The sequence below is a fragment of the Crassostrea angulata genome, chromosome 10 (genome assembly GCF_025612915.1).
Source record: "Crassostrea angulata isolate pt1a10 chromosome 10, ASM2561291v2, whole genome shotgun sequence".
NCBI lineage: Eukaryota > Metazoa > Mollusca > Bivalvia > Ostreida > Ostreidae > Magallana > Magallana angulata.
The window spans coordinates 53,815,168-53,842,998 of NC_069120.1; the positions used below are offsets into that span (position 1 = coordinate 53,815,168).

The window sequence follows — 27,831 nt, forward strand, 5'->3', positions numbered from 1 at the left end:
CAATCCTCATTCATTATTGGTCTTTAATGAGTTTGGTGTCCTACTACACTGTAGTTCATTATTTTCTTTTATATTTACTAAAAAAAAAGGGTAAAGGAAAAAAAATCATTTACTTTTTCCTAAAAAAAAAGGAGACGGTAGATTAAGTATGGAATACTTAAGAAAGTGTTTAATATTTTTTTTTAATTTAATTGATAAAACCGTGATTGAGATTTACAGGAAAAAAATCTTAATATTGAACAAACCATTTAATCCTTTGTGTTTATGGACAACTTCACTCACATGATCCTCCATTTGTGATGAGAGAGAGAGAGAGAGAGAGAGAGAGAGAGAGAGAGAGAGAGAGAGAGAGAGAGAGAGAGAGAGAGAGAGAGAGAGAGAGCTAGTGCCATGTTACAAAAACTGTATAATTTATATGCTTTAATGATATGTATTTATTTAGAAAAATGAATTATTTTAATGCTTTTCATTAAACTGTTTCCATAAAAACAAAATCGTTTAAAAACATTATAATTCGGTTCATAACTATATAAGAAGAAATATGACCAATTCAATCTCGTCGCTATATGTTTAAAACACTCATTTTATGAACTCTTAAAGAACTCTGAAAGAAAAACATTTACAAGTCATTTGACCCCTAACTCTAGAAAACAATTATTTAGACGAAGTTTAAATGGAGAATCACTGGTAACCTTTCTGATATAATTATTGTAACAAATAAAATATACATTATGACTATTTTGTATACAACATGGATACTATAGTATTTCATACACACCATGACTATTTTATTTTAAAAAAAAACATGAATATTTTATTATACCGGTATTAAAAAGCCCCCCCCCCCCCAAAAAAAAAAAAAAAAAAAATTGATGATAAGTTATGTTGTAAATATAACACAATATAATAGTTTATTTAGATAATATCTAGAACATATTTAGTCGTCTGTTGTTTGATGCACGTGATCGAGGTTTTTTTTTTTTGAGCGCGAGACGTCGTGTTTTATTTTTTTTTTTCAACGTGGCGTTTGGTTACAAGCGTAGGACTGTCTTCTTTTTTTTATTTGGCCACATCGGAAGATCAATACCTATAACTACATCCTTAACTATCTCATTAAATGTACAATTACCCGTAAAAGAATTTCTGAGGGAGAAGTGAAATCTGAGGAGTAAACGTTGGACAGGGACCCTAACTAACCAGGGTATGTCATCGCTCGCGCACACGTGCGTCAGGTGACGGATGCCATAGGGTTCCAAAATATTGTAATTGATAGCACATTTTATGAGCTGAAGTAAAACAGCACAGTGTAAGTCTTGGTCGTAATCTTCTTTACTTCAAGACATGCGACACTCGACAAGAAATTCTAGAAAAAACTCGGCCTAGCCCTCAGTAATCGGGGTATTAAGTCACTGTGTGATTTGTCCTCCTGGTATAGGTAATATCGGAGGATATGGAAAGTCGGGTATCGTATTACAATTCACGATGATTGTTATTGGGAACAATACATCAGAAAGCTGGCGTTCTGTTTCATTCATTTCCAATAAGCTGTCGGAGAATGAGAGAGCGCAGACTCCACACCAGGCCACACCCTGCTCACCGACACAGCAGACGACACTTAGGACCGCCGTGATCGACAGCAAACCGCCATCATTCTTCATCAGCACGAGGCACCACGCGCCAGGCCCAGACCGTGTGTGGGTCCCCGCCACCATCAGTCAAACACAGTCCAGCCACCCAGAGCCGAGCTACTGGCGAGTATTCTTGGGTAAATATCACTTTAAAGCTGTTATTGCTTGAGAATACACGTAAATATTTCGGCAAGACCAGCTTTGACAGTCCATGCACACCAATATACACGTGGAACCAAGAGAGGGGGATCCTTCTGACGTCATCAGATCTCCGTGAGTACGAAGTCGTTGTTTTTGTGTTGTGTGGCTAGACCCTTTACAAATCAGAAGTCACAGTAAACTGTAGGACGTTGTACTGAAAACGGACCAAGAAACCAGATAATGCAAAACTGTTTGGTTTGGAATGGCAAAAAGAACCGAACATCTTAAATTAGATTTCTGTTCACTTGAATTCATTAACCCTATCCTTCTCAGATATACAGGATTCAATATGTTTTTTTCTAGGATCGTAAGATACATAATGTTTAATAGTTTCTGTAACTATAATGGTATTAATTCATACCTAACTCTTGTCAAAACATCCCCACTAGGAGATAAAAAACGATATCATTGAGAACAATTTTTTCTTATTATCTTCTTCTTAGTACAGAACGTATGATTTTTAAATAATAATTGGAAAAGGGAAAAAACTAGTTTTAAGAAGAAAAAAGGCTTGAAGACGAAAAACAAGAAAAGTTAAATTGAAATTTTGTTCCGTCAGCCATTGTTAAATTGTGTGTAAATGTACAATCAAGGCGTGCACCTCAACCTACTGACAAGATACAATAGAGTTTAGATCGATGGAAGCAGTTTCAGCGGGCTCACTTTGTCTTTTATATCTATATACGACAGAGTGTGACACACCTGTACTTCACTTCACAAGGGACTCCGTCTGGAACTTTTATTGTAGGTTTCCTGAATCCCGGGTTTTATTTATCGCGGCAAAATGTTGATACCGCTGAATACCGGTATATATTGGAAACCAATTTTCACGCTTTTGAACATATAATTGACATATAGGACCTCGTTCCTTTTGTATTTTTTTGATTTAGTATTACAATAAATTTGTTTCATATGTTAGGAGCAGGGTTTCACAATTGCTGTGCCAAGTTGAACTGATGGTTTCACAGGGTTTTTGAAAACTGATAGTATTGTTTTTAAACATTGTTGTTGAATTTCAATGAAATGAAAGATTTAAGGATGTAGGCTGGGTAGATCGATCATCAAATTACTTATCATATCTCCTTTAATATTTAATATTTTGTTTTCCAGCTATAACCTATCATTTAGTAAAGAACATTCAAAATAACTTAGCTTTGAATTTCATTATTTTCCCTAATCTTGATACAGAGCTCTTTATGTATATCAATAAGGTCTTAAAATGGTAACAATGATCCAGCCCCTGCAAGTAAAAATCTTTAAAAAAATTATTTTGTCCAATATCAAACAATTTAAACGGGTGTTGTTTTGTTGTAGTTGCATCATATCGTCATAATCATTACCATCGTCGTCTAGGGGCGTGTAATGTTGACCACTATGGATCTATAGTCTGTCCCAAGTTATTACTTCCATCACTTTTTGATGATTTTTAATAAAAATACGCATACCTGTGAAAGAAATACAGTTGAAATCGATAAAAGGGAATATATCCAAGATATCTTCATTGAAAAATTATCATTTATTTATAATGGGAAATGCTTACATCCAATGTTTTCTCCATTCGGAAGTATTCGGGATACCTCGCGCAATTTTTCAACGTTTTCATCCGGGCTTATTAATGGCTGATGCATTGCAAAATCCCCGTACACTTTCTATTTTTTGGGTGTGTATTAAAACCTAAAGCGGTGGGGGGGGGGGGGGGGGGCTTTCAAAACAGATAATCTAGACATTTTTAATATTAGTGGATGAACGTAGTTTGATCACAAAGGTATTTATGATTATCGAAATATCAAACAAAAAGTGATAGAAGCAAAAACTCGAGACAGAGTAAAAACATGTGAACAACAATGGCTATCACAGAGCCTGACTCCAAGTCTATCAGTTGATGGCTGCAGTGGACAATGCATCCACAACGTTGCTCATACTCTATTTTCTCGTAACACTTTTTTCAAAATAGGCCCTTACTCTGTGTCCCTAATCTTGGCACTACCGTTACGTGTTCGTAAGCTTTATGTCAGCATTGGACACCATCTGACGGATTAAAGAAGTAAAGAAGTTACTTAGCCAGGGTTATCTATCTCACTGCGGAATATACTAACCTCTATATCTACATGTATTCTTTCTGTGTCATTCCTATATTTTGCTGTAAATTTGCACAGGCATTTTTGGATAACTCTTTTTTATCATCATTTTGTTTATAAAACATGCTCCGTTTTCTCCCTGTACATATTGTGAAACATTATGCACTGGTCACGTGGTACATGACTTTACATTTTCCTATTTATTGAGCTAGCATGGAAAAAACTGGCAACGACAACTTATTTATTATCATGTATTTATTATACGATATAGCACATATTCTTTTGGGGGGAAAAGTATTCTTAAATACTAATGTAAGAGAATGTGACATTGGGTTCCAAAACACTTGCATTCTCTTTCATGATTAAAATATTGCAAAATACACACAGACTTGCTGAGAACAAATTAACTGATTTATCTTTATGAGCGAAGACCAATTCTCATAAAATGCCAGTATATAAGGGGGGAGGGTTGTCAAAAATTGTGCTTAGACAAAATGACAAGCAAAGCTGTCATAAGAAACCGTTATCACACAAATAAACACATAAACACTGTACGGTATCTCTGACTTGTTAAAATTCCTGTAGAATTACAGAAATAGCTTTTAAATATCTCATGATCAACATTATAGCCATAACTCTGATCAATTAAATATTTATCTAGTCTAGTGAAAACAAAATAAAGTGACGATTAAGTCATGTTTGAAAAATCTTTCCTTTTCATTTTTTGTTCGAAAAGCATAATGAATACATTTTTTTATAGTTGTTTGGGAAATTGGGAAATATATAAATTGTTGAACTGAATATGTTCCAGTTTCTCCAATATTGAAATGAGCCGCTATTAATTTCTGACATAGAACCCTCCCCGACTGCTTTGTCAATTGGACCGATCTGATAGAAAAGACAAGAAAATAATTAGATAATTCTGTTAAATTGGATGAACAGACTTCATCTCAAAGCAGCGAATCGATCGGGTGTTGGGGTGGAGTAAACTTTCTCTCCTGGGTTTTTACCTTGTCATTTCAAATGAAAGTCTCTCTAAGAAAATAATATATTTACAATGAGCAAAAAATTCATTGCAAAGATTTGGATAAATATAAGCTGATTGGTACACCAGATCACATAAATAGAGGCAAATGTCTGGCTGTTACCTCAGATCACAGCTACTATATAGAGGCAAATGTCTTGCTGTTACCTCAGATCACAGCTACTATATAGAGGCAAATGTCTTGCTGTTACCTCAGATCACAGCTACTATATAGAGGCAAACATCTTGTTGTTAAACTTGATGACATCTACTACATAGATGTACATATCTTGGTGTTAAACCAGATTATAGCTATACTTTATAGATGTACATGCGACTGTGTGGCGCTGCTGCAGTTTATACAACCTTAGAAAACAACACGTTTTGCAAAGGTACATGTTTGTGTTTTATAAAACAACATGTCGAGCAAACTATTACAAAACAGCACATCCTACAGAGACGTTTGTTTTGTCAAACGGTTTACCCTACTAACCCTCACTCTATCTAATAATAACAGCTTGTGATTGATGTGTATTGATGTGTGTGAATGCTGTATATATTTGAATGTATTACTTTCTGCATACCTATGATTAAATATATTGCGGTGTATGCGTATAGCTTTAAGTTTGAATCTTGTCTGGCGTTGAATGCACAAGCATTAATAAATGCTGATTCATGTAATTTGATGCTGTTTTATATATATGTAATGCGGTGTGTGAATGTAATCCTTTTTTAATTCATCTGATTCCTTGAATGCATTAATTTTTATTTTACCCTTCTTTCTCTATACCCCTGTTATCTGCATTCCGTTGCTTTCTGTATATCTTACTTATTTCTGTATATCCTGGATTTTATATATGTAAAACTACATAATTTCTGTATACCTCTGGATTCTTGTTCTCACGGTATAGCTATATTCTATAAATATGTACTGCTTTCGGTATACCCCTGATTCTTTACATCACTGTGATGATTAACAGAGGCAGGTAATGTCCAGCCTGATATCGATCTGTACACCTGGCCACGGAGTGGTGACAAAAGGCTGGAATCGGATTAAAATGACACCTCCCTGGGTGTAGGGTCGGCTTGGTGAATCTGGAGAGCTGTGAAGGCGTACGGTTACAAATTAGTCCTCGCCTCACCCGAGGACAAAGCAGCAACACGTGACGAGGTGACCATGAGATGGACACCCGGCCAGAGCGACCGTTTGGTGTTACCACCATTATAACAGAACCATCCCTGACTGTCCCCTATCACAGAACTATTCTGTTGGCCGCTAACACCACAACTTCACGTGTTTGCCTATTATTATTCATATTTACATAAGATTTGACCAGTTGTTGTCATATCTGTTCTCGTCAGATTTTTGTACGTTTACCTATGCGCACACAATGTTCAGTCTTTGAGCACTCTGAGATGTTTATACCGTTCAAAAGTTGTGCTAAAAATAAATGCTAGCTTGCTGATTTTTATTATTGTAAGTTTTTTTTCCTTTTGCAAAATGGCAAATTTACAAACAATTTTGAGTTAAGAAGGAGAGGTAAAGTTAAATCAAAGTAGTGAAGTACTGACGAGAGTTGATTTTATCGATAATTATTTATCTTAAAATCAACGATATGTTATTTTGCTTGGCAAGTAGTTTATAATCTCTATTTGAATTACGCACATTTTTATAAAATGGATTTTTTTACCTTTCCGACAAGAATTTCGAGAAAACCTCCTGAATCATGTTGTGTAATATTTAAAAATAGAATTGATTTCATCAAACTATGTATCGGTATTCGAAATATTTCAAAAAAGTGTATCGATCCAACCAATAATGAACTCTAGATCACTCAACCAGATGCTCGGCTGTCTCCGTTAATCTCCGACAAGGAAGAGATACCAGGCCACGTGGTAGCTTGATGATGCAACCTCTAAATATAGACTGACTCTCTGCTTGTCGGAGATGTACGGAGACAGCCGGTGGTTGAACGAGACTATATTGAACTCTGGCGTAGGAATACATACGACTGCAAAAAACTTCTAAATCGTTCGTACTATTTAAAATCTGACTATATCTTAGGTATTTATAAATATGTCTCCTTTAAAAAAATGCTTCACCGTACATTACATCGAATTTATCGATTATTTTCAAGAACTTACTCTTGTCAGCGGTGATGATTTGTGCTTAGGTTCAAACACTGTTTCAGTTTCGGTTTGCTAGAGTAACTGCATAGGAGAGTTGATTAAAATCAACTCCCAAAAATGACATTATTATTTTGTTATTCTTAATTTTCATTTAACTAATTAATAATCGGATTGTTCTTTTTTCTCTTTATTAACTTATTAATTAATTGACTGATTGATTGATTTATTTACAGTTCACTTCATTTCTATGACAACGTTATTTCAAAAACAAGAAATACAACCTGAAAAACCAATACGGTTTTGATGTAACGCATGCATACATGATTTATTGAATAACTTAATACGAACAGTGTTTTTCGCATATTTTCCCAAAAAACCCTCTTCTCATTAATGGAGAGTGTTCTTGGTCTGTATGTAAGTAACACAAGGTCAGCCAGGCTCACTGTTTATCACAGTTTCATTTACGAGAATAGAGAAAGCAATTAACCTTTCAGATGCATGCTTTGATGCTTTGACATTAATCTTATAAACCTAATTGTGGGTTCCACATTAAGAAAAAAATACAGCGATAAGCATGAATCAATTAAACATTGATTTCTCTTCTTCAATATTGATATTTAAGTATATACATGTATGCATATAAAGGAAATTTTCCAGGGCTACTCCTTAACCCAGTTCTCCCGCCCATGGCATGAAAGATATAGGCCAGGCAGTCTCTTTGGTGCCACGAGGGGTCTGTCGGGGCCATTTTTATTACGAATGTTCAGTTAACGAAGTGGCATATCTTGGCGTAAGGAATTTACTCGTTAGAGGATTCTGATCAGGTGACCACTCTGAGAACGCCGGGAAGGGGCACTTGTCATAGAGTCCGACAGGAGATGATGTTGATGATGTCAGAATGCTGTGTGAACAGGGTAACGACAGGGCAGGGGGTCTGTCACCACCAGGTGGATAGCCCCTCCCCCCTCAACCGACCTCAGACAAAATCAGAGGCTAAATCACACAATATGTAACAATTTAAAAGAATTAACATGTATCACATTTGATCAGCAAATTTCTATTGCGCACACATTTTTCATCGGATTTTCAAATATTTGCAAAATCGGAATAATCCAATGCTGTCCCTGGTTTCCTTCCCACCGCCCGCCCAACTAATACACGTGTACTTTGATTCATTATTATTATTGAATTTTAATCATCTCGAAGCCCTTCGGATATTATGTCGGAATTTTCGTATTAAAACCTGCGATACATAGCTAGATCTTTAGCAAAAGCTAATTTCCGGCATAGAGTTGCATAGACCTGTATCATATTTCCAATCATACAAGTGACATAATTTTGAGCCCTGAACACATGCTTTTAATTGCTATCGATACCAAGACAAAGGAAGTCGATGCTCTGTATAGCACCGACCGCTCACCGCCATAATTAAATTTTTTACATGCCATACATTATCATTGTGTAATTTATAATGTGTAATATGTCAAACATAATACATATTTTTTGCTCGTATAATGTTTTCGGTACTCCTATTACACGTGTTTTAACAAAGTCGATGAAGTAGATGTTATTAATATGTAATGCACGGAAATGTTCATACGCACACCAGCATGCATGTTCCACGCATATTGCAAAGAAGTTTTGAAGTTACTGTATATTTAATGGCAATTTTACATGCTGTCATAATATGATGAAGAAACAAGCACAAACATATAACCATATGGCCGATTTCTTTCCTTTCATGAACATACAGGAGTAACTGTATAAATGACTTCCCTATCATATTCTTAAAACATGTACCATATTTAAAGTGGGCATGTTCGTTTTCATTGCGCATACCTTTGTTCGTGTAACTAACCATGTACTTACTTTTTTTTAATATTCTTCTTTCTGTGATCCTATTCATGAAATCAAGCTCAATGAAACAGTTAAATATTTTTTCAAGAAAATTAAAACGTTGTTTGGCATAAATTGTAAAAGAATAAATCATTGTAGGAATTTATAATAAAATATTATATAATTATTAATAATAAGAGTTGATAAAAAAGAAAAAAGTAAACATTGAAAACCTTGGAAATTTTACACACAGAAATATGCGACCATCGGGTTCTGCTTAAAAAAAGGTTAAAAAAAACCTTCACAATCTGGCCCTCATAATGTCCTTACTAAAATCAATCATGCATAGAATCATTTTTTGTCGTAAAATATTTGCATATTCTACATAAATGGCCTTCCCACCTTCTGATTGTTTAACCTCGTAGAGGAAATATTTTATGTGACAAATGAGGGTTTTCCTGCGTTTGATTCGAACATATTTTTATTGTACAAAAAAAACCAGTTGGTATTGGGCACAAGTTCCACAACTTAGACCGCCTTCTCCCCTTTCCTGCGTTCTCCTGATTTATCAATGCCGGGGAAAGATTGAAAACGCCGCTGCTTCGGGCATTACGGATTCAAACAATCTATGAGATTCAAGTACAAAATTATCAAGAAATGAGGCAAGGGTCACGGGTTTTTTTTCTTTTTTTGTTTTGCTTTGTTATTTTTTTCACACATTCTGCAGACATACGATGCATGATTATGATATTTCGCATTGAATATTTTTTGATTAATATTTTTTTTTTCAAACCATGATACACGAGTTCAACTCAGCAAGACCAGCACTTGAGACCAGGGATAAAAACTGTCAAGGTGACCATCCCCCCGCGCCATATTATACCTTTCGTAATTATATAAAAAAAGTGTTAATGACAAATGAAAACTGTCGTATGTCCCCGTAAACATTCAGTATGATCTGATGACATTTCTTTCCACGAATTCTCCCATGCAAGAGTAATTTATAAAAAAAAAATATATATATAAAAAAACAATTACGAAAAAAACGTAAGATATTTGCCATAATCCATAATAAAAGAAGAAGAAAACCAACCCCTTGTCTTACGCTAATGAAAGGTAAAAATTGTCTTTTTATATGCTTATTATGAGTCATTGAGAAACTTCATCTATCATTAGATATGGATTTGCTGAATAGAACCCTGAATCTGCTTTGGATTTGTAAACTGTTCGCATCAGTGCAGATATAACAGGAAATCCACAACACAACTCAAATGAATCGGTCCACATGACCTGACAAGTCATGTATACATTTACGTATGTTAAACTCTTCATGTTTCAAAAATGGCATATGACGAAGATACATGTAATTGATAAAAAGGACCAACTTCAAAGACCATCCTTCCAAATCTGAAAAAAAACCTGACAAGTCATGATCATGACGCACTTAATCCTTTAAGGTACTTCTATCTAATTTTCATTTTATCAGATATATACCATGATTAGGAGTAAAAACTGAATAGAATATTTGATAAAACAAAAAAATATATCGCCATATGGGCAGCTCAATTGCAGAGTTTAAAAAATATATTAGCAAGAATCTTTTTTATAGAAATTATTCGTATGCTTGCTGACCACAAATTGGACAGTGTTTGATGAGACACTGTTTCTACACACTCACAATTCACATATTAGTTACAAATTAATCATTTCTTTGTTAGACAACAATCGGTTCGTTTACAGTTGGTGACGTCATAATCTTCTGACAGGCGGATGTCGGAGCCTAATGTCCACAGTAGAATCATGCTAAACATCTCTTATCCAATCAAGCGTGACACTTGGCCATCTAGTCAGTCCCATCGCCTGCTCCGCGAGCGCTAGCATGTTTCTCTTCTATCTCCCATTGTCAGGATTATCTCTGATTCTAATTCTACAAACCATCAAATGCCAAATCACAGATGTGGCGCTCCAAGACACAGTGCTTAAACTTCATAATGGATATAGACAGCTTCAGATGGCTTCAGACATGAAGAAATTGGTAAGATGCTGAACAATACGATATATATTGTAGAATTCCTTTTGTGTGCCTGTTCTGTAGAATAGAATACAATAAAATTTGTTAAGCACTAACTATCTATGAATCAGAAAAGGATGAAATTATAGAATTTCATATGACAAAAAAAAATAAAACGGAGTAAATAAGGTGTCGCAAACGGTTAACATAAATCGACTTGCGGAGAGTGGATCTCCTTGTTTCACGCCAATTTTTTGCTTTTATCTAACCACAGCAAAAATACATAGCGCGACATTCTGAGCAGACATTAAAAAATGCTATGCTGCATAAAATATTATTATTTATACCAAAATGTAATCATAATTTTATGTCGTATCGAAAAAAAAAACCCGCTTATCGTCATATGAAATTGAGGAAAAAATGGTAAAGGAGATAATTTATACAATCTATGAAAGCTACATATATTATACTGTTTATAGGAATAATACAATGTATTAAAACAATCTAAGCAGAACAAAAGGTTACGCGATAGAATAATCACAAGCGATGCACATCCATCACATTTCTTTATCTGCTTACAAAACACATGTTTTCGTGTAAGGGTCGCGCAAATTAACATCCGTATAAATCAGTAAAGACAAGGTGCGTGCATATCTTGCGCCCTTTTGTGAGGGATTTCACACACAAGGGCGATGGTTTACTTGTTTAATATGGTAGGGGTGTAAAAGTTATGCAAGAAGTTATATAATTAAATAAATTGATAAGATAAATACTTCTTTAGATAAACAATGAAATAAACAAATGAATGAATAAATAAATAAATAAATAAATAAATAAATAAATAAATAAATAAATAAATAAATAAATAAATAAATAAAAGATAACTGATAAACGAATAATGCTAGATGTATGTTGATATTATAAACTTTAAAATGTATGCAGATTTACTAGTAACCATAATTTTGTACACATTGTACACATTGTATAAGATACCCTGCGTATTGCTATCTTGACTCACCAATAAACATAATTTAATTATATTTATAGCGTAGTTTTTAAATGATTGTGTGGCAAATCTGTGGTTGAGATATCCAACGATTTACCGACCATCTTACGAATTAGACCATGTGCACAAATGTATGGATTTGTTTTACATTTTATGTGCCTATTTTAAATGAATAAGACAAATTAAAAAAATTACAATTTGTGGCGCGATTTGACTTTGCTATCATTAAGAGTTTGTGAATGTGATATAGGAACTGAGCCTGTCAGAGACAGCGTCTTGGATCATTCATGTTCAGCATATTTATCAAAGCCCTGATTTTTTAAAAATCCCTTTTTTAATTAATTGATCTAAAAAAGATTCTTGGTAATTAGACTTTTTCTTCTCAGAAATTGTGTTATTTTATGAGGCCGGACTCTGGCGACCATTGGCCAGCCCGTCAAAGATCCATAAATCAGTGGCGGAAACGCAGTGGAGAATTGACAGTGTTTACCCCTCAAATGATGGCTACTTGTCACGACCAAAATACATTTACTGTTGAGAAAATTCTACCAAAACCGTCCAAGCTGAACGGTTGGAGAGGCGGCCGAGCGTGCAATGTAACCTGAATTTGTCCTTGTTGGGTCCGGAGGTTCAAAAGAACCCGCGGATACGTCATTACATTATTACATGGATTCACTAATTACCCGAAACACTGTAAACAGTGATTGCTTTCATGTCCTAGCACAATATCCGTTGTCCTGATCAGTGTTATAATTTACAATTGCCTGTTGTCAAATAGCATGTTCTATTGTGACTTTAAAGTATCAAACCCACAAATATACATGTACACACTTTGCACTATATCTTGATAAAAAAATCTGTAAACAACATCTGCAAGTTGCTTGCAAATAGTTATTTTTTGTCATATACTTGAATGATTGTCATCAAAATTGCTCAAAATTTAAAATAAGAATTAAATAACTAAAACTAAAAAGACATATAAATCATAAATATAATATGGATGAATATACATAATCACACAACTTAATTTTGATTCAATTTTCAGTTTACTTATATTACTTTGTTTTCAAATTTATTACCCAAGAAATCATATTAACTGTACATAATGTGACAGTTTTCTTTAATATTTTTGAGAATCTTTTAAACTTAAGGTGAACATCAACGTTTTGGTACGCTATTGCCGTACCGTACACCACCTAACCATGCAAGCTAGATTATTCTGCTCGCTCGGGGAATTAAATTAGGTAATTAGGTGCTAAAAACGAACTGAAAATAAAAATAAACCTCCAGCCCCTCAGAAAAATTGTTTATATTTAAAAGACATCAGGGTGTTCATGAGAAAAGCCTATCTCTGCTCGGTTCCAGGGTCCCTTGTCCTGAGATTTTTTCTATCTACTTCATTTTTTTTTCTCTCAATAGAATGAGAAATACTTCGAGATTTCTGATTTTGGAACGCATTTTCTATCTCGTCAGGTTAATTTAGGCAATGGCTTATTCCAAAATGCTTTGCCAAAATCATTAAAGTTCTCGGATGGTAAAAAAAAATTATGCAATTGCAATCTGCTCAAAGAAGTTTCGAATGAATTAAATATGAGAGATTCCCCCAATACGAAATTTGTTTCAATAAAGATATCTTTGACATTCCCCTTTTTTAAATTTTGTTTGTTCTTCACTGATGGATATCTCTGGAAAAATGAGAAAAAACATAGACCAGTTAATGAAAAAGGTTTATCGAAGGCAAAATATAGCTACGGACCTTAAACTAAAGCTAACAATTCGTTAAGTATAATTTTCTCCCCATATGGTATGATATATTGTAAATGATTGATAATCTGAATCTGTAAATAAATGTTAGCAATGAATATCGCGATTAGATAAAGATTCATATCTGTAAGTTGAATTATTTTACCTCAATATGATTATTCTACATAACGCGACATCTGATTGGTTGTAGACAATCACGTGCCAGGGCAATAAAACTTCATCTTTCTCTGTCATCGTAATATTCTTCATCATAGTTCACCCCCTCGAATATTCATTCCATGTTTTTAAAATATCTTGAGGATGAGCATACGCTATTTCCCTCAGCGTTAGCAACACACTTGGCAACGGAAACACAATGAATTGTAACATGCGCGTGTATTATGCGCGTACGGTTCGCCGTAGAACTCACATCATTTCTATATTAAAGCAACAATAATTTCTCAAAAATTTAGACATTCAGACTGTTACCCTCCCAAATAGGCACTATTTATATATTATCACTTGTCGTTCGGTAAAATATACAAACTATTGTGTGATTGTGAGGAAAATATGAAGATTAATCCCCCCCCCGAAAAATCATATTTCCATCGGGCGTTGCCTTCGGGAAATATGATTTTTCATGGGGGAAGTTCCCTCACAATCATGCAAAACATGTATGATATTACCGCAACTATTTATTTTAAAAAATTGTGTTATGCATGACTCGCCATATTTTTGTCATACTCTTTATTTTATACTCAGTACACAATATAAGACTACAGACTTAAAACTAAGTTTTAGAACAAATGCATGTTATTCGAATAAACCTATTAACTCTGATTAATTTTCGTTAACTGTAGTTAGATTTGTAAACCGTTTATATAAAATTAACTATGTGACTATTGAATTGTTTTCAGTGTTAAGAAAACTTGCGAAATTTTTATCTTATAGATTTAGCTGATGTTAAATACAAATGAATGCGTCGTTTATAACAACAGTTATCGGACGTAACTGTTTAGCCGCTTTCAGTATCAATCACGAAAACTTTTAAAAATGGCGTGAGAAGAAACCACGGACAGATCTAATCGTAAGGTTATTCTTGTCTATTGTCCACAGAAAATAATAATCAAACGGTCAAGTTTTGAATGCGTCCGATTTCTTCACTTACGTCCAGGAGGAAACTGTTAAATGTACGTTCTTTCAAGTCGGTCCAGCCACCGTTCCAGCAGTCTGTGTTGGAACAATCAACAACTGACTGTTTCTTGTTTATCGCATAGTGCGGTTCAAGAAGAGGAATAGTTTTGGATACTTTCAGATGTAACATGCATTAAAACATTTCAACGTTCGTGATGTTGAATAAGACCTCGTCAACTTTCAAAGAAAAAGTGAACTACAAATTTCATTGAAAAAAGTAAGAGCTTCCAAGAAACTGAGAGCCACACAACAAAATAAATAATGTACCGCACACTCGAGCAAGGTGCCCGATAGCCATATCTAACCACATATATTGTCTGTCGTTAGAAGTTACCGTTACCTCCATGTTTTTACGTATTTTGACGAAAATTCGCGAAAATACGCACGTCTGACTAAAAACGTACGATGACAAAAGATAAAAGGGAAACGCCCAAATTGTCAGTTGGAAATCCATCGCTCGCTATTCAATCTAAAATGACAAACAACTAATCGAACACTCCTTTGCAAGCTGTGTTTGATGTTACAAGGTATGACCTGATACATGAAAGAGTCCCTGAATCCATCGGAATAATTATACATGTACTACGCATCAAGATGTCCTCAATTCACATTTTGCTTAATTACTCAATAATCATAAATACATCAGGGTTCAAACGATGTTTATTTCAACTGTACTTTTTACACAGGTATGAATCGTCCAAATGTGATGGAAACAATATACTGGGACAGACTATAATACTTTATCAAATTGAACAACATAAACTTGCCCTATATATTGTATAGGTTCCCTTTATCAAAAAGAGACTATTTGAACTAAAAAGCAATTAAATTAAAAAAAACCAAAACAAACAAGATAAGCAGCGTACCTTTTTTAAACAAATACAAATATATTCGCATTTCATTGGTTTTTTTTTTCTAGAACATTACCTGGATATTGTGTATTCATATTAGGATACGCCATTTAAATATATTCACGTGACTTTTGATTTTTATGGGCTTTGTTACATGTTGTTGCCTACATTTTGCATTTAGGAACCACACTTCAGGGTGTTCTCTCTATCACAATGGGAAACCATAGCATGTTATTTGTTGTATGGAATTTGTTCGCTGTTTTATTCCTTCAAAACTACTACATGTATAAGGTTTTCCACTTTTTATTGATTGATACACTATGGCGTTACGTCGTTGACATGACGTTAAGAGGCGATCGTCTGCTTATGTCTATAAAAATATTCCTGACAAAAGATCTGGTAAAATCTCATAACACAATGTCAATGATATATATCTGTTTATCTTTTATGTCGCCAAGTTTATTATGAAAAGGGAACTATGATCCCCAAGAACATGCCGTAAGACTTAACAAATCATAGTCGGACAAAAATTGTTATTCCTATATTAGAATACTAGTATACACTACAGCAACAATCGTATTCAATGAAATCATTTTAACTGCCTCGTCGGCTGACATTGTGTCCCCGTAGAGTTTATGAAGCTTTTGTTGAATGGGTTTTTATCTTTTTGACTACTTCTTTTGTTTATCTAAATTTTGGATGTCATTGATTTTCTAAATGACGTTCTGTGATATTTAGATAGCTGTATACGCTTTTTGGTTGCTATATTTTGTGGTATATCTGTAAGATATACATTTTTGTTTGGTTTCTTTGTCGCCGCTACAGTTGTCACCTTTCTATTTATGTACGCAAGAGCGCGGGGGATGACAGCTATATATGTAGGTTTGCGGTAAATTTAGCATACTGAGCAGTTGAAATTTGAATAATAACATCTCTCTCTCTCTCTCTCTCTCTCTCTCTCTCTCTCTCTCTCTCTAGTAACACAGACAACAAAGAATATCACAATCTATTCCAATCTGTGTTCCGACTTTAATTGCTGTATCTAGCTTCTTGCAGTTTGGAGCTATCCGACACTAACTAATATTACTGACGGTTTGTTTAGATAATAGTAGTAGTAGTAGTTTATTGGCGTATACATTACATAAATTGCCCTATCATACAATTTATATAACAGCTAGTACTTTACAATAATTGTGGGTACAGGTGGGAGGCAGGTTATATACATATATATAAAAGGTATAAAGTGGATGAAAAAATATCAAAAAGACCAACAAAGCAATAGTTATATATAAACTTAATTTACGCTTATTCACGTCTGATGGTAAAGTTGTCCCTCTTATTAAAAGATTCGTACACAGTACCCAGTTTTTTTAACATAAATATAGAATCAGAATTGAGTAAATCAATAAATTTTGCCATACTTAGTCGTACATAGAAGTATTTCTTAATCTATAATTTCCTTAAAAAATCACACACCAAAACAAAATGGTATTCATCTTCGACATCGTTTGAATTACAGTATATACATTTCCTTTCATTAATAGGACATTTTTTATCATATCTACCAGATTCGATTCGTAGACGATGTGAAGATAATCTATGTCTACTTAAGGCTTTCCTATGTTTATCATATAATATGTAAATTAGATACTCTGCCTGGTGTACAGGCAAGTTTAGATATTTATATAGACGTGATATAGACATAATGATGTATATTGATATGTCATAAAAACACACTGGTTAAACTCAAAGGTCTAATACCGATGATATAACGCAGAGTAATTTCCCCTTGAACTTAGAAAAAAAATAACAAATCGGTACTCAACTTGAAGTCTCATGAGTCCGTCCATGTCAAGTTACGTTTGTTAATTTTTAAGACCAGTTTCTATTTACGTTCTAATTACAGACATATATATTCTGTATTTTAAAATACTTTACAAAAAAATTTAATCATTTGCTAAGGAAATATAAAGACTTTACTGACATTTCAATGGCAAATGAATAAAAAATGGTTAATAACTCCTAGTAATCAATAAGGGCATTGTTAACTCGCGCTATAATTAATGGAATTAAGGACCGAGACTGATCGTTTATAACCGTCTAATTAGTGCGACCGGTTCCTGATTCTAGCATTCACTAGGAAATCGGTCCGAGGGGTTTATTTGTTAATGAGTATTGTTAATTATCGGTCATCGAAGCCTCGTTGACCACATAAGACTCTGATTCTGTGTGATGTAATGAGTGGACACTGTTTCATAGCTGTTTGTTTATGTAGATTCCGTATTTTGTATTTTACGCGTATACGTAATTTAGCGAATCCGCCGTTTTGTGTCAAATTGCAAAAACATAAAATGACAGACATCAAATATTTTTCATTTACAATTTTATAGTTAAATTTTAGATTCCACAAAGGTTGTTGTAAATGTTGCTAATGTTATTCCGCGCATTCCATAAGGAATCTACAGTATTTGAAATAATAATGTAATTGTCATTTTGGCAAGTAAAATATCTTACTCCAGAGATTATGGAAAGAAATGAACGTAAAAGAAAACCAAACCGTGTCAATAAATGGGAACATATTTTCCTTTTATAAATGGGATTCTATAACTGTACAATACATCTTTTTTACATGTCAATTTCAAATTACAGAATTACGAGATCGTCGATCTCGGTATATATATTTCATTTTTTTAAGTAAGTGTAGAACGTTCATGTACTGGAGTTAAAAGTTAAGTCAGTCAGTCAGTTTAAGTTTGCGTATAAGAGTAACAATTGAATTTAATCCAAAAAGACTCAGTTTCTCTAATCAAAACAACTTTCTAGGTAAAGGCAAATTTATCCCCAAATATAAGTAAATTGGAAAAAAAAATGGAGAATGAGCATATAATGTTTTTTAAAATAAAATTAAAGCAATAATATTGAAAGTACGTGTAAACTATTGGATGCGCGAGTCCGTGACTGAGACACGGTTATATCGGTGGTGACTCTGTCAATATACAGTGTCCAACATGGCGTTACTGCCACTGACAGTGCCAGCTTATTCTGGAAACACCGCCGCGTGGTTTACCTATGTCCAACTAATCACACCAGCTGTTGGCCGGGAGATCAAACATGGCGCATGTTTTTATGCTTGGTCAACCAGCTAGTTATTATAACGTGTTCATGGCGCTGTCCGTGGTCCGAGAGCGGCATGGTGGTATATCAGTCGAGAACCACAGACAAACATCACTGCCGATCGTACCGACTCTGAATTCATTAAAGCGACAATAAATGCCATTAGTCTGTCATTTCTTTCGGTTTAAACATTGATACTGAATTAAAAAGACATGGCAACATATATTAAAAACGACAGATAGCAAAACACGACAGAAATTAGAACATGACAGATATCTCGACTCGGTAGATATTTCACACTGTAGATATCATAACAAGACAGATATCACACGGCAGTTATGACGGGCAGTGTAGATATCACAACAAGACATTGGGGGAAGGGGGGGGGGCGGCGGCGGGGGTTATATCGATCAAAACGAACACCAAAATTTCAATCACCAAAAACAATTACTATTTCAGGTTTGGGACGAAAATCTGGCCACGGAAGCTGCGCAATGGACAAAGAACTGTATCTACGAGTTTCGATATGGCAGTCACGGGGAGAACATGTATTACTTTGAGACCAAACTTCCGGACAATATTCTGGTAGAGCGCGCCATTGACGCCTGGTACAGCGAGCGCTACTCATGGCGGATGTCAGGGGATTGCGCCGAGGCTTGCAGCTACACTCAGGTATTACGTGGTTAAGAATTACCCCCTCATGCATATCAATATCACACTAAATGAATTGCGTAACATTGGTTTGGACACCTGTTTTAGCTCGTTTGGTCAAAGACCCAGAGAGTGGGCTGTGCCGTACAGAAGTGTACTGAGCTGACGATGCCGGAGGAGTTCATTCCCGGCGCCTGGTTCTTCTACTGTCTGTACGACCCAAAGTAAGCGCTTGTTTCCTACTCTGACTTATGATTACATGAAAAGACACGGGTGTAGTATAACCACTACACACATAATATGTTTTAGGGGAAACACATTCGGGGACCTTCCTTACTCAAAGGGCGGAGCTTGCGAGAAATGTGGAGCAACGGAAGTTTGTGTAGACAAGCTATGCGCAGGTACTAACATGATGTGCATGTACAGATAAAGTCTTCATGCGTGAGTAGTATACAGTTTTACATCCATAAATTCAATCACTTGTACAACAGCTAAAAATCAAATTTACAGAAAAGACTGTGGCGCCGACTCTACCCGCGCCCACTACCACACTTCCTCCCCCCGTGGTACCCAGCATGCCACAGCCAGTACAGCTAGAACAACAACACCGGTCCGCCCTGGAGAAACAACAGGCCCTGATCCAAGAAACGCTCAAAAAGCAGAGGGCGCTAGAGGAACAGCTGCGCACGCAGCAGAAACTTATCGAACAGACGCTGCTGGTGGGTAAAGCACCGTCCAAGGCGCAGGTCGCCTGGGTAAAGGACCCAGTGGTGACCACCCCCAAACCGGCTCGAAAGTGGAACCATGCCCCATCAACGGAGTCCACCGTTAACCGGAATTCCGAGTTCGACCAAAAATCTAACTCTAGTGAGAATTTCTTCCTTTATTTCTTGGACTTCTTGCAATGTTTTACACATTATTATTTTAAATGTATATAATCTTGTATATTCAATTAGTATAATCAAGATTGATAAATGAAAAGTTATATTTAATATTTTAACACGGATTTCAATAATATGCATTCTTTGTTTAGTGTCGTTCATCTTAGAATTCTAACCCCACTGCACATGCATGCATATTTTGTAACCTCGTATTCAGAAGTTGAATGGGTTAGACGGTAACTGAAGGTATCTTGGAGAAACCATTGTTGATGGTGACAGAGGTTGTGTCAGGTTTTCTGGGAAAAGTAGCCTCCTGCCAGAGACGGACAAACACACGGAGAGTCGGGAACATCGGAGCGACAATCCGGGATAAAGTAACAGTAAAACCAACACCGGAAGTATTCGGACAAGGCAGAACCAAACGGTGTACACCAATACCATACTGGCATTAGAGCAACCACCATGTTTACTGAGCAGCCATAGTGTCGTCATAGCAACAGTCACCTTCAATAAGCATTAAATAGTAAATTTAAAATCAACCAATTTTTACTTTCTAGACAACGGTCACGCTTACTTAGAAACGACGGTGATGATTTTGCATCAGCGATGTTAATATGGATGTATGCAATTTACCGCGTTTACTTAGCGTCTGCGTTTATCTTGCTGTGTCTGCTTTGTTGCTTAAACAACGTTGCCTTACAGAAGCGGGTGGTATTGTCTGACTGATACCGGCTCTGGCAGGAAGCGATGTAAACGCTAGGGCCTTGTAAATTAGACCTTACTCTATGTCGTAGCTGAAATCATCTGTTTGTCGTTTAAAACCCCCGTGTCGTTTATAATCCCCGTCTTTTGTTTCCTCTAACTGTGTTACCTAGGTTGCGCATGCTCTCAATTTAGGTGCTTTTATAAGACGATTATTTGTTGTCTCATAGGAAATGGGATGATGTCTTCGTTTTCGAGTTCGCGTGGCGGACCGACGGACGACAGAACAGAAGTTGGCGGCAGAAGATACGTTCATATCACGAACGAGAGAGAGTCACGCCGACAACCGGTGGTCGACACGCATGAAGCGAATTTCTTTACCTTTCAACGCCCAAGAAATCGGTTTGCCTCTCTGCAGCTATGGCAACCCAGCACCACCACGCCCAAGGCCCCGATGTTTGTTTTGAACCCCCAGCCCCGACTTTCGTCCGTACAGAAAACCGTCACCAGCATGAGGCCGCTTAAACCCAGTAAAAACAGAATGTCCACGATAGGTAAAAGAGAACACGGTAGATTTAACATGGTGGTGGCACCACGTTCTAACAAGAGACTCTAACATCATCACGTTTATTTCAGGTACCGGAAACGTCTTGAAATTTACCTACAAACCAAACTCATCCTTAGTTTCGGTGTCTCAAAGAGGTAATTTTCTCTTTTAGTTCCGAAGTATCTAAGTTCTAGTGAAAGTTCTTTGCGCATTAGATTGAGTTGCAATAGAGCAATTTTGCCTGATCGAGGTCACCTCCAGAGGATTTTTGCCTAAATATACAGGATTCCTCTTAATTTGCAGAAAAAGCATTAAAAGACAGACGGGTAAAAGCGATTCCCAGAGAAAATGCCCGCCCATCTTTAAAAGTAACTGATCTTAAAGTACAAAAACCAGGTAAAAGTGGGAGGGGTTCGTGTGTTTATTTTCCCCGATTTACCCTATCCTCACCCTGTCCCCCCTCCTCAACCATCGAATTAATACTGACCCTGTAACCCTCAATCTTTTACATTCCTCGCACCCCATTTCAAGTAGTGTTTTATTCTGCACCAAATTCCCTGCGCACTCAGACTTATTCATGATATTAGAAGAACAAATTAAGAAATATGTTGCCTATAACTGTGCCATAGTTAGTGTCCATGTTGTGACTTTCAGACATTTTGATGGGATAGAACGCGGCTCTCTCCAGTTGGAACTAGTCGTGCATTTAACAGCATGCACAGAGGGGGCGATAAAACGGCGACCCCTGTCAAGTTTATTAGCCAGGCCCTCCTAACGGCTCGTAGATGGTGTTCGTTTTGTCATTCATTTCGCTGGTCATCAAAGATATAGGTCTTTGTTCGTTTTAAAGATACAAAAGAGTATGCTTAAGGTCTACACAAATGGTTAATAGCCCTAAATTTCGAATACACCAAAAATTCAAATTATTTATTTTGATAAAATATTCATATATAATGTAAAATTATTACCTCCATGTATTGCAGAACTTGTCATAATTCGCTCACTAGAAACTAAAATGATCGGGCATGACTGTGCAGATTTTTTTTCATGTAGGTGTTGGTGTGAGATTATCTTGTGTTTTAATACGAAGTTAACATTACCCGTAACATTTATATGTCTTAAAATTTGCTTTTAACAACCGCGTTGATGACTTTTTCTGGTATTACAAGTAATTCACGAAGATGAAGAACGAAGGATTGTTTCAAAGTGTATATATATATTTAAGAAATAGTCCCTCTAGTACGGCGATATAAGCAGTAATATGCCAAGTCTGGAGAAAATGAACACCAAAAACACATACAAGCGATATAAACTGTTTCAAATTGTATTTGTTTATGAAACAGTTACTCTATGGTATTATAAACGGAAATATCCAGTTTTAGAGGGATTAGACACTGAAAATTTATCTAAGAAGAGTTATCTCTCTTAGCAGAGCGACATTGTACCAAAACTGTTCTATAAATAAAATTAATATGCTGATTTCATAAAGCTCTTACTACAGCATTTGCCAGCTTTTATTTTGTTATCATAGTCCATTGTACACTGTCATTGTGGATTCTTGAATTGACAACAGCTTCATCTCTTTGCGTGCGCATATTATGCTTACTAGCTCGGTGTCCTGTTTTACAGAGACAGCGCAGCAGAACCCGGTAGAGCTGACAGCCTCCGATAGCTTTCGTTTTGGGGGCGCCAGGGGGTTAGAGAGTCAGCATGCCTCCTCTAGCGCCTTGCGATCTCGCCAGCGACAGCACTCGTCACTGAGCATCTTCAAGGCCCACTCCTCTAGCCAGGTCACCACTTCCGGTCAGAAGAAAACGGTGTCCAACATTGTAGAGTCCAGTGCAGGGGAACAATTGAAGACAAGCCAATTTCCGAAACAGACAGCGAACCAAATATCTGTCGCACACGCTGCAACAAGCAATGGGCAAGCTAGAGAGCGGCAAAACCCGGCCTTCCGTTCTCGAACTGTGTTTACCTCCCGTACCTTAGTTCCCTCTACTACTCTCCCTCCCTCAGTACCCACACCCCGTGAGTATGGCTAGTTCTTGTAGAAACGGGACTGGTGTCTGTGTAACCTATGTTACAGTGTTATAGTTTTAGAATTTCGTCCTCATTTGATAACTATATTAAAAGAAACGAAAAATATATTTGAATTCATAATGCTATTTAAAGTTTTTTTTCATTCCAGATATATTTTCTTGATTATGAAAATTATTAATGAAAACATGTAATTGACTTAATATTAAGCTTTAACAGACTGTGTTTTGATGTTAATCTCTGAATGTAAAGATGTACTAACTGACGCCGTACTGTGGGTTGTTTCAGCGACTCCGGTCCTGACGACCCTCCCACCGGACTGTGTGGACAAGGACGTCTACTGCCCGTACTGGAAGGTTTACTGTGATAGAAACACCTACGTCTTCGAGAACTGTCGGCGGACGTGCAAGTCCTGCTACGTCCCACCCCCTCCCATAATTCCACTTCCTGTCGCAGGTCTGTGTTAGTTTCCGTTTCCGGTAGCGTAGACTTCCATTATTAGAAATTTTTTCTATAGATTGGTTAACTTTACATGCATGCTTTTAATCGCACTTTTACATTGTGTAGCAGTAATATATTCCGTTAATTTATGTTGTCCAATTAGTTCTATGTGTTTAGTAATGTAGTTGATTGTCTTTTAAGGTCCCTGGTCACGTGTTGAGAAGAGAGTGAGTACATTTGCATGATAACTGTGTTCGGATTCCAACAATCCGCTGTATATATTTTGGCATGCGATGTTCAATGTCTTTGTGTTGCGCTCTATGCACGTTTATGCACGCTGTAATGCTGCTAATGCACGTAAAATCAGCCCGGGACGTTTTGAAATTTAAATAAATATTTAAAGTTTTAAAGAATTGTTCATTCTTTTTAGAAGAACAAAGTTAATAATTATTGGAAAATTGATTTGTCAAAATAATAATGTTTTTGCCAAGGTTTAAGGGTAGGATTGCTCCCTGATATAACGATGCTACGTGCTTGGTGCTATAATCATATTTAAGAACACACAATTTTCCCAGAACATTTTGGTTGCTCACTAAATATTGAAATAGCTTGTCCAATCTTTAAAAAATTATAATATTTGGTTATGATAGATAGCTATATGCATAAGAAGTATATGAATCAAATTGACAAACAATTACAAGTATGCAATTTTTTTTAAATAAAAGAAATAAACTTTCCAAAAGTTTATTAAGTAAATATGGACAAAAGCCTCGATTTAATGCTTATCTTTTATTTCCTAAGTTGTTACATGTTTGTGGCATAATGCTTTCTTCAATTTTATTATATTTGAACTATAGTATAAACTTTAATTTTTAATTATTCAGATATCGGTAGTTACTGGTCTGAAGAAAAAAAATACATTTATGTTTAATATGCTCGTTAAAAGTGTCCTTGCTATCGTTTAAAAAAAATGACTGAAAAATCTGCACTTTGCATGAATTCCAATAATAACAAATCTATATTTATCCAAGAAATTTCAAACACCGGTGTATTGTTCTGTTTTGAAATCTTGAAATTATCAATGGCAACAATGCATCTTTTCAGAAACCTTAGCAACTGACAGCAGCCAGCAGTTCCAGGAAACCAGGACCCAATATCAGGAGACATCTCAGATCCAGCAACAATCAAGCATCTCCCAGCAACAAACCGTGCAACAGGAGAACAATCAGCAACCTAGCTACATTCACCAGACTATCATACAGGAGCAACCTAACGTCAAACAAAGTGTTCAAGTGGATCAAGGATATCAACAACAGATGTCCATTCAATCCAGCAACCAGCAAACACAGCAGTATCAGCAACAATACGTCATGCAGCAACCTCAATCCGTCTTCCAACAGGAGCCTCAAGTTATTCAGCAGACCCAGGTTTTGTACCAAAAACCACAGCAGCAACCCCAAGTGTATCAACAATCCGGATTCCAGAATTTTCAGAATCCGCAACCAATGCAACAGCAGGTGAATTACAACCAGCAGCAAACAGTCGATTACTCTCAGCCCACTTCAGTGTTCAATCAGTGGGGCGTAGACATGTCTGGTCAACAAAACATGCATGAAAAAAACTTGCACGTGAACTTCCAACAGTCGGGTCAAACAGTCAATCAAATCAAAGGACAAAAACCAGTACAAGAGATTCAAACTCCCAAACCAACCAAGGCGACAATGCGAATTGAATTTCGTGGACACACTCCAGCCACACTAAGCTTCAATAAACAGCCACTTAAGAAACGGGAACCAGTCGGAGAAATAAATCCCCACATAAAGGTACAGGAACCCCTTCCAGAGGGCGTGGAACCAAGGACGACAACTCCTACCACTACCAGTACAACAGCTTCCACCACTACGACTACCCCAACTACCACCACCACCACCACCACCACCACTCCTCCCACACCTTCACCCACGCGCCCCCCGACACGACCTCCATTTCGTCCACCCATGCGTCCGCAAATTCGACAACCGACCACTATACCACCCCAGAGAGGCTACATGAACCAGGGTGCGTATGCTGTCAACCAGTACAATCCCCAGGCCGGTTTTTACAACAACTATCAAAACCAGAATATCCTCTACCAAAACACGAACGCACAGCTTCACCAGTCTCAGCAGACTAACCAGATACAGACCAATCAAATTTACAGCCATGCGGCGGCTAGTGGATTTCAGCCGAACTTCATAACACACCAACAGATGTACAGGCAGACGACACCTGCTCCAATCGTTTTCCAGCAACCAGTGGTTCAACAAACACAGCCAGTCATGTACCACCATCAACAGCAACAACAACAACAGCAGCAGCTTCAGCAACATCAACTACAACAACAACAACAGCAACTACAACAACAACAAAAACAACAACAGCAGCTTCAGCAACAACAACTACAACAACAGCTTCAGCAACAACAGATACAACAGCAACAATTTCAGCAACAGAGACAGACAACCCAGGCAAGAAACGGCTTTTTCGGACAAACACAAGTCCAGGTCCAGTCACTTGATTTGAACACTCCACTTCGTACCCAAGCAACGTATCCACCGCCAGTGCTTCTATCATCAAAACGACAACAACAAGCATTGCCACAACAAATACAACACAATATCAACACACACTTTCAACAGCAAACTTATCAGCCAAAACATTTTACAAAGTCGCCGACTAATCAAGACGTGCGGCGCCAGCATCAACAGTCGACTGACCTGTTCAGCAGTGCTCTTATTGGAGAAAACTTTGGTCAAGCCAATATCAACCTAGCCAGTAATCTTGGAACACAGCCCGGTCAGTATCAGCGCGTGAAGGCGTCCAGTGACGTCAGCTGGTACTACTCGGTCTCCACGCGACCGCCAAGCATCTCTCCCACGGAGCCGTTCCCGACCCAGACATTGCTAGATCTTAATTTAAAACTTTATGAAAATCCTAATAACATAGGTGTTCAGTCTAATTCAACGGCGAAAACGAGGCCGCAGACGTGTGATGACGTGGACGTGCGGTGCCCGCAGTGGGCGCAGTGGTGCGGTATAGACGAGTATGTGGACAATAATTGTAGGAAACTGTGTAAAAACTGCAGGTGATGTCACAAGTACTGCAGATTCTAACGATAAACTTCCTTCAAAAGGAATCAAGTTAATTCAACGAGAAAAGAATCTATGGGCGGAGTTGTTGCCCTTTCAATCCCAGACGACACATCATCCCGGACTTGGCGAGATTTGGACGATGCTTTGTCGTACAGGCAGTATATAAGGAATGCTTGCAGTTTCGTGTGTTGATTATGATTGTGCTTCCACTTGTTTCAGCCTGCACAACTTTCAGTGATTTTTCTTTCATTATTTGTTATGTTCTATCATGCAGACTATTTTCATTAATTCAGATTGTCACCCTGTTTCCTTGAGGTGTCTCTTGATTTTGGTTTCTTGTTTGTGATAGTGCTATAATGTTTTTCTTGTCTTCGTACAAGAGAGATACCTAAAGACTTTTTTTGATTTAATTGATACATTAATTCTTTGTTTAATGTATAACTAATAAAATAAATAATTTGTCTCTTGTTGTCAGCCATCTTTTTATGGAAGCTGTCAAGAACCGGACATTTATTTCCGCTTGACAGCCTTAACTTATCTTTCCCTGTCCTCAAACGAGAATCATTGTGTCATCCAACACAAAAAAACCTACAAGAGAATTCTCTTGTCGCCGTTTTACACATTA

The 27,831-nt window shown here is 36.6% G+C and overlaps 1 protein-coding gene across 7 annotated transcripts; it reads left to right on the plus strand.

Annotated features, from left to right (window-relative positions):
* The first annotated feature begins 10,736 nt into the window (after window positions 1–10,736).
* Window positions 10,737–27,669, plus strand: LOC128165702 (putative uncharacterized protein DDB_G0271606). Of its 7 annotated transcripts, XM_052830481.1 has the most exons (11): window positions 10,737–10,932; window positions 19,276–19,488; window positions 19,576–19,691; window positions 19,777–19,868; window positions 19,978–20,334; window positions 21,281–21,604; window positions 21,687–21,752; window positions 21,901–21,993; window positions 23,227–23,625; window positions 23,923–24,090; window positions 25,180–27,669. In XM_052830481.1, the coding sequence occupies exons 1-11, from the start codon at window positions 10,777–10,779 to the stop codon at window positions 27,201–27,203; spliced, it is 4,008 nt and encodes a 1,335-aa protein (XP_052686441.1). In that variant the 5' UTR covers window positions 10,737–10,776; the 3' UTR covers window positions 27,204–27,669. The 7 variants fall into 7 exon arrangements, with proteins under 7 accessions (XP_052686441.1, XP_052686446.1, XP_052686442.1 ...); XM_052830486.1 differs by lacking the exon at window positions 23,227–23,625; XM_052830482.1 differs by lacking the exon at window positions 21,901–21,993.
* The last annotated feature ends 162 nt before the right edge of the window (window positions 27,670–27,831 follow it).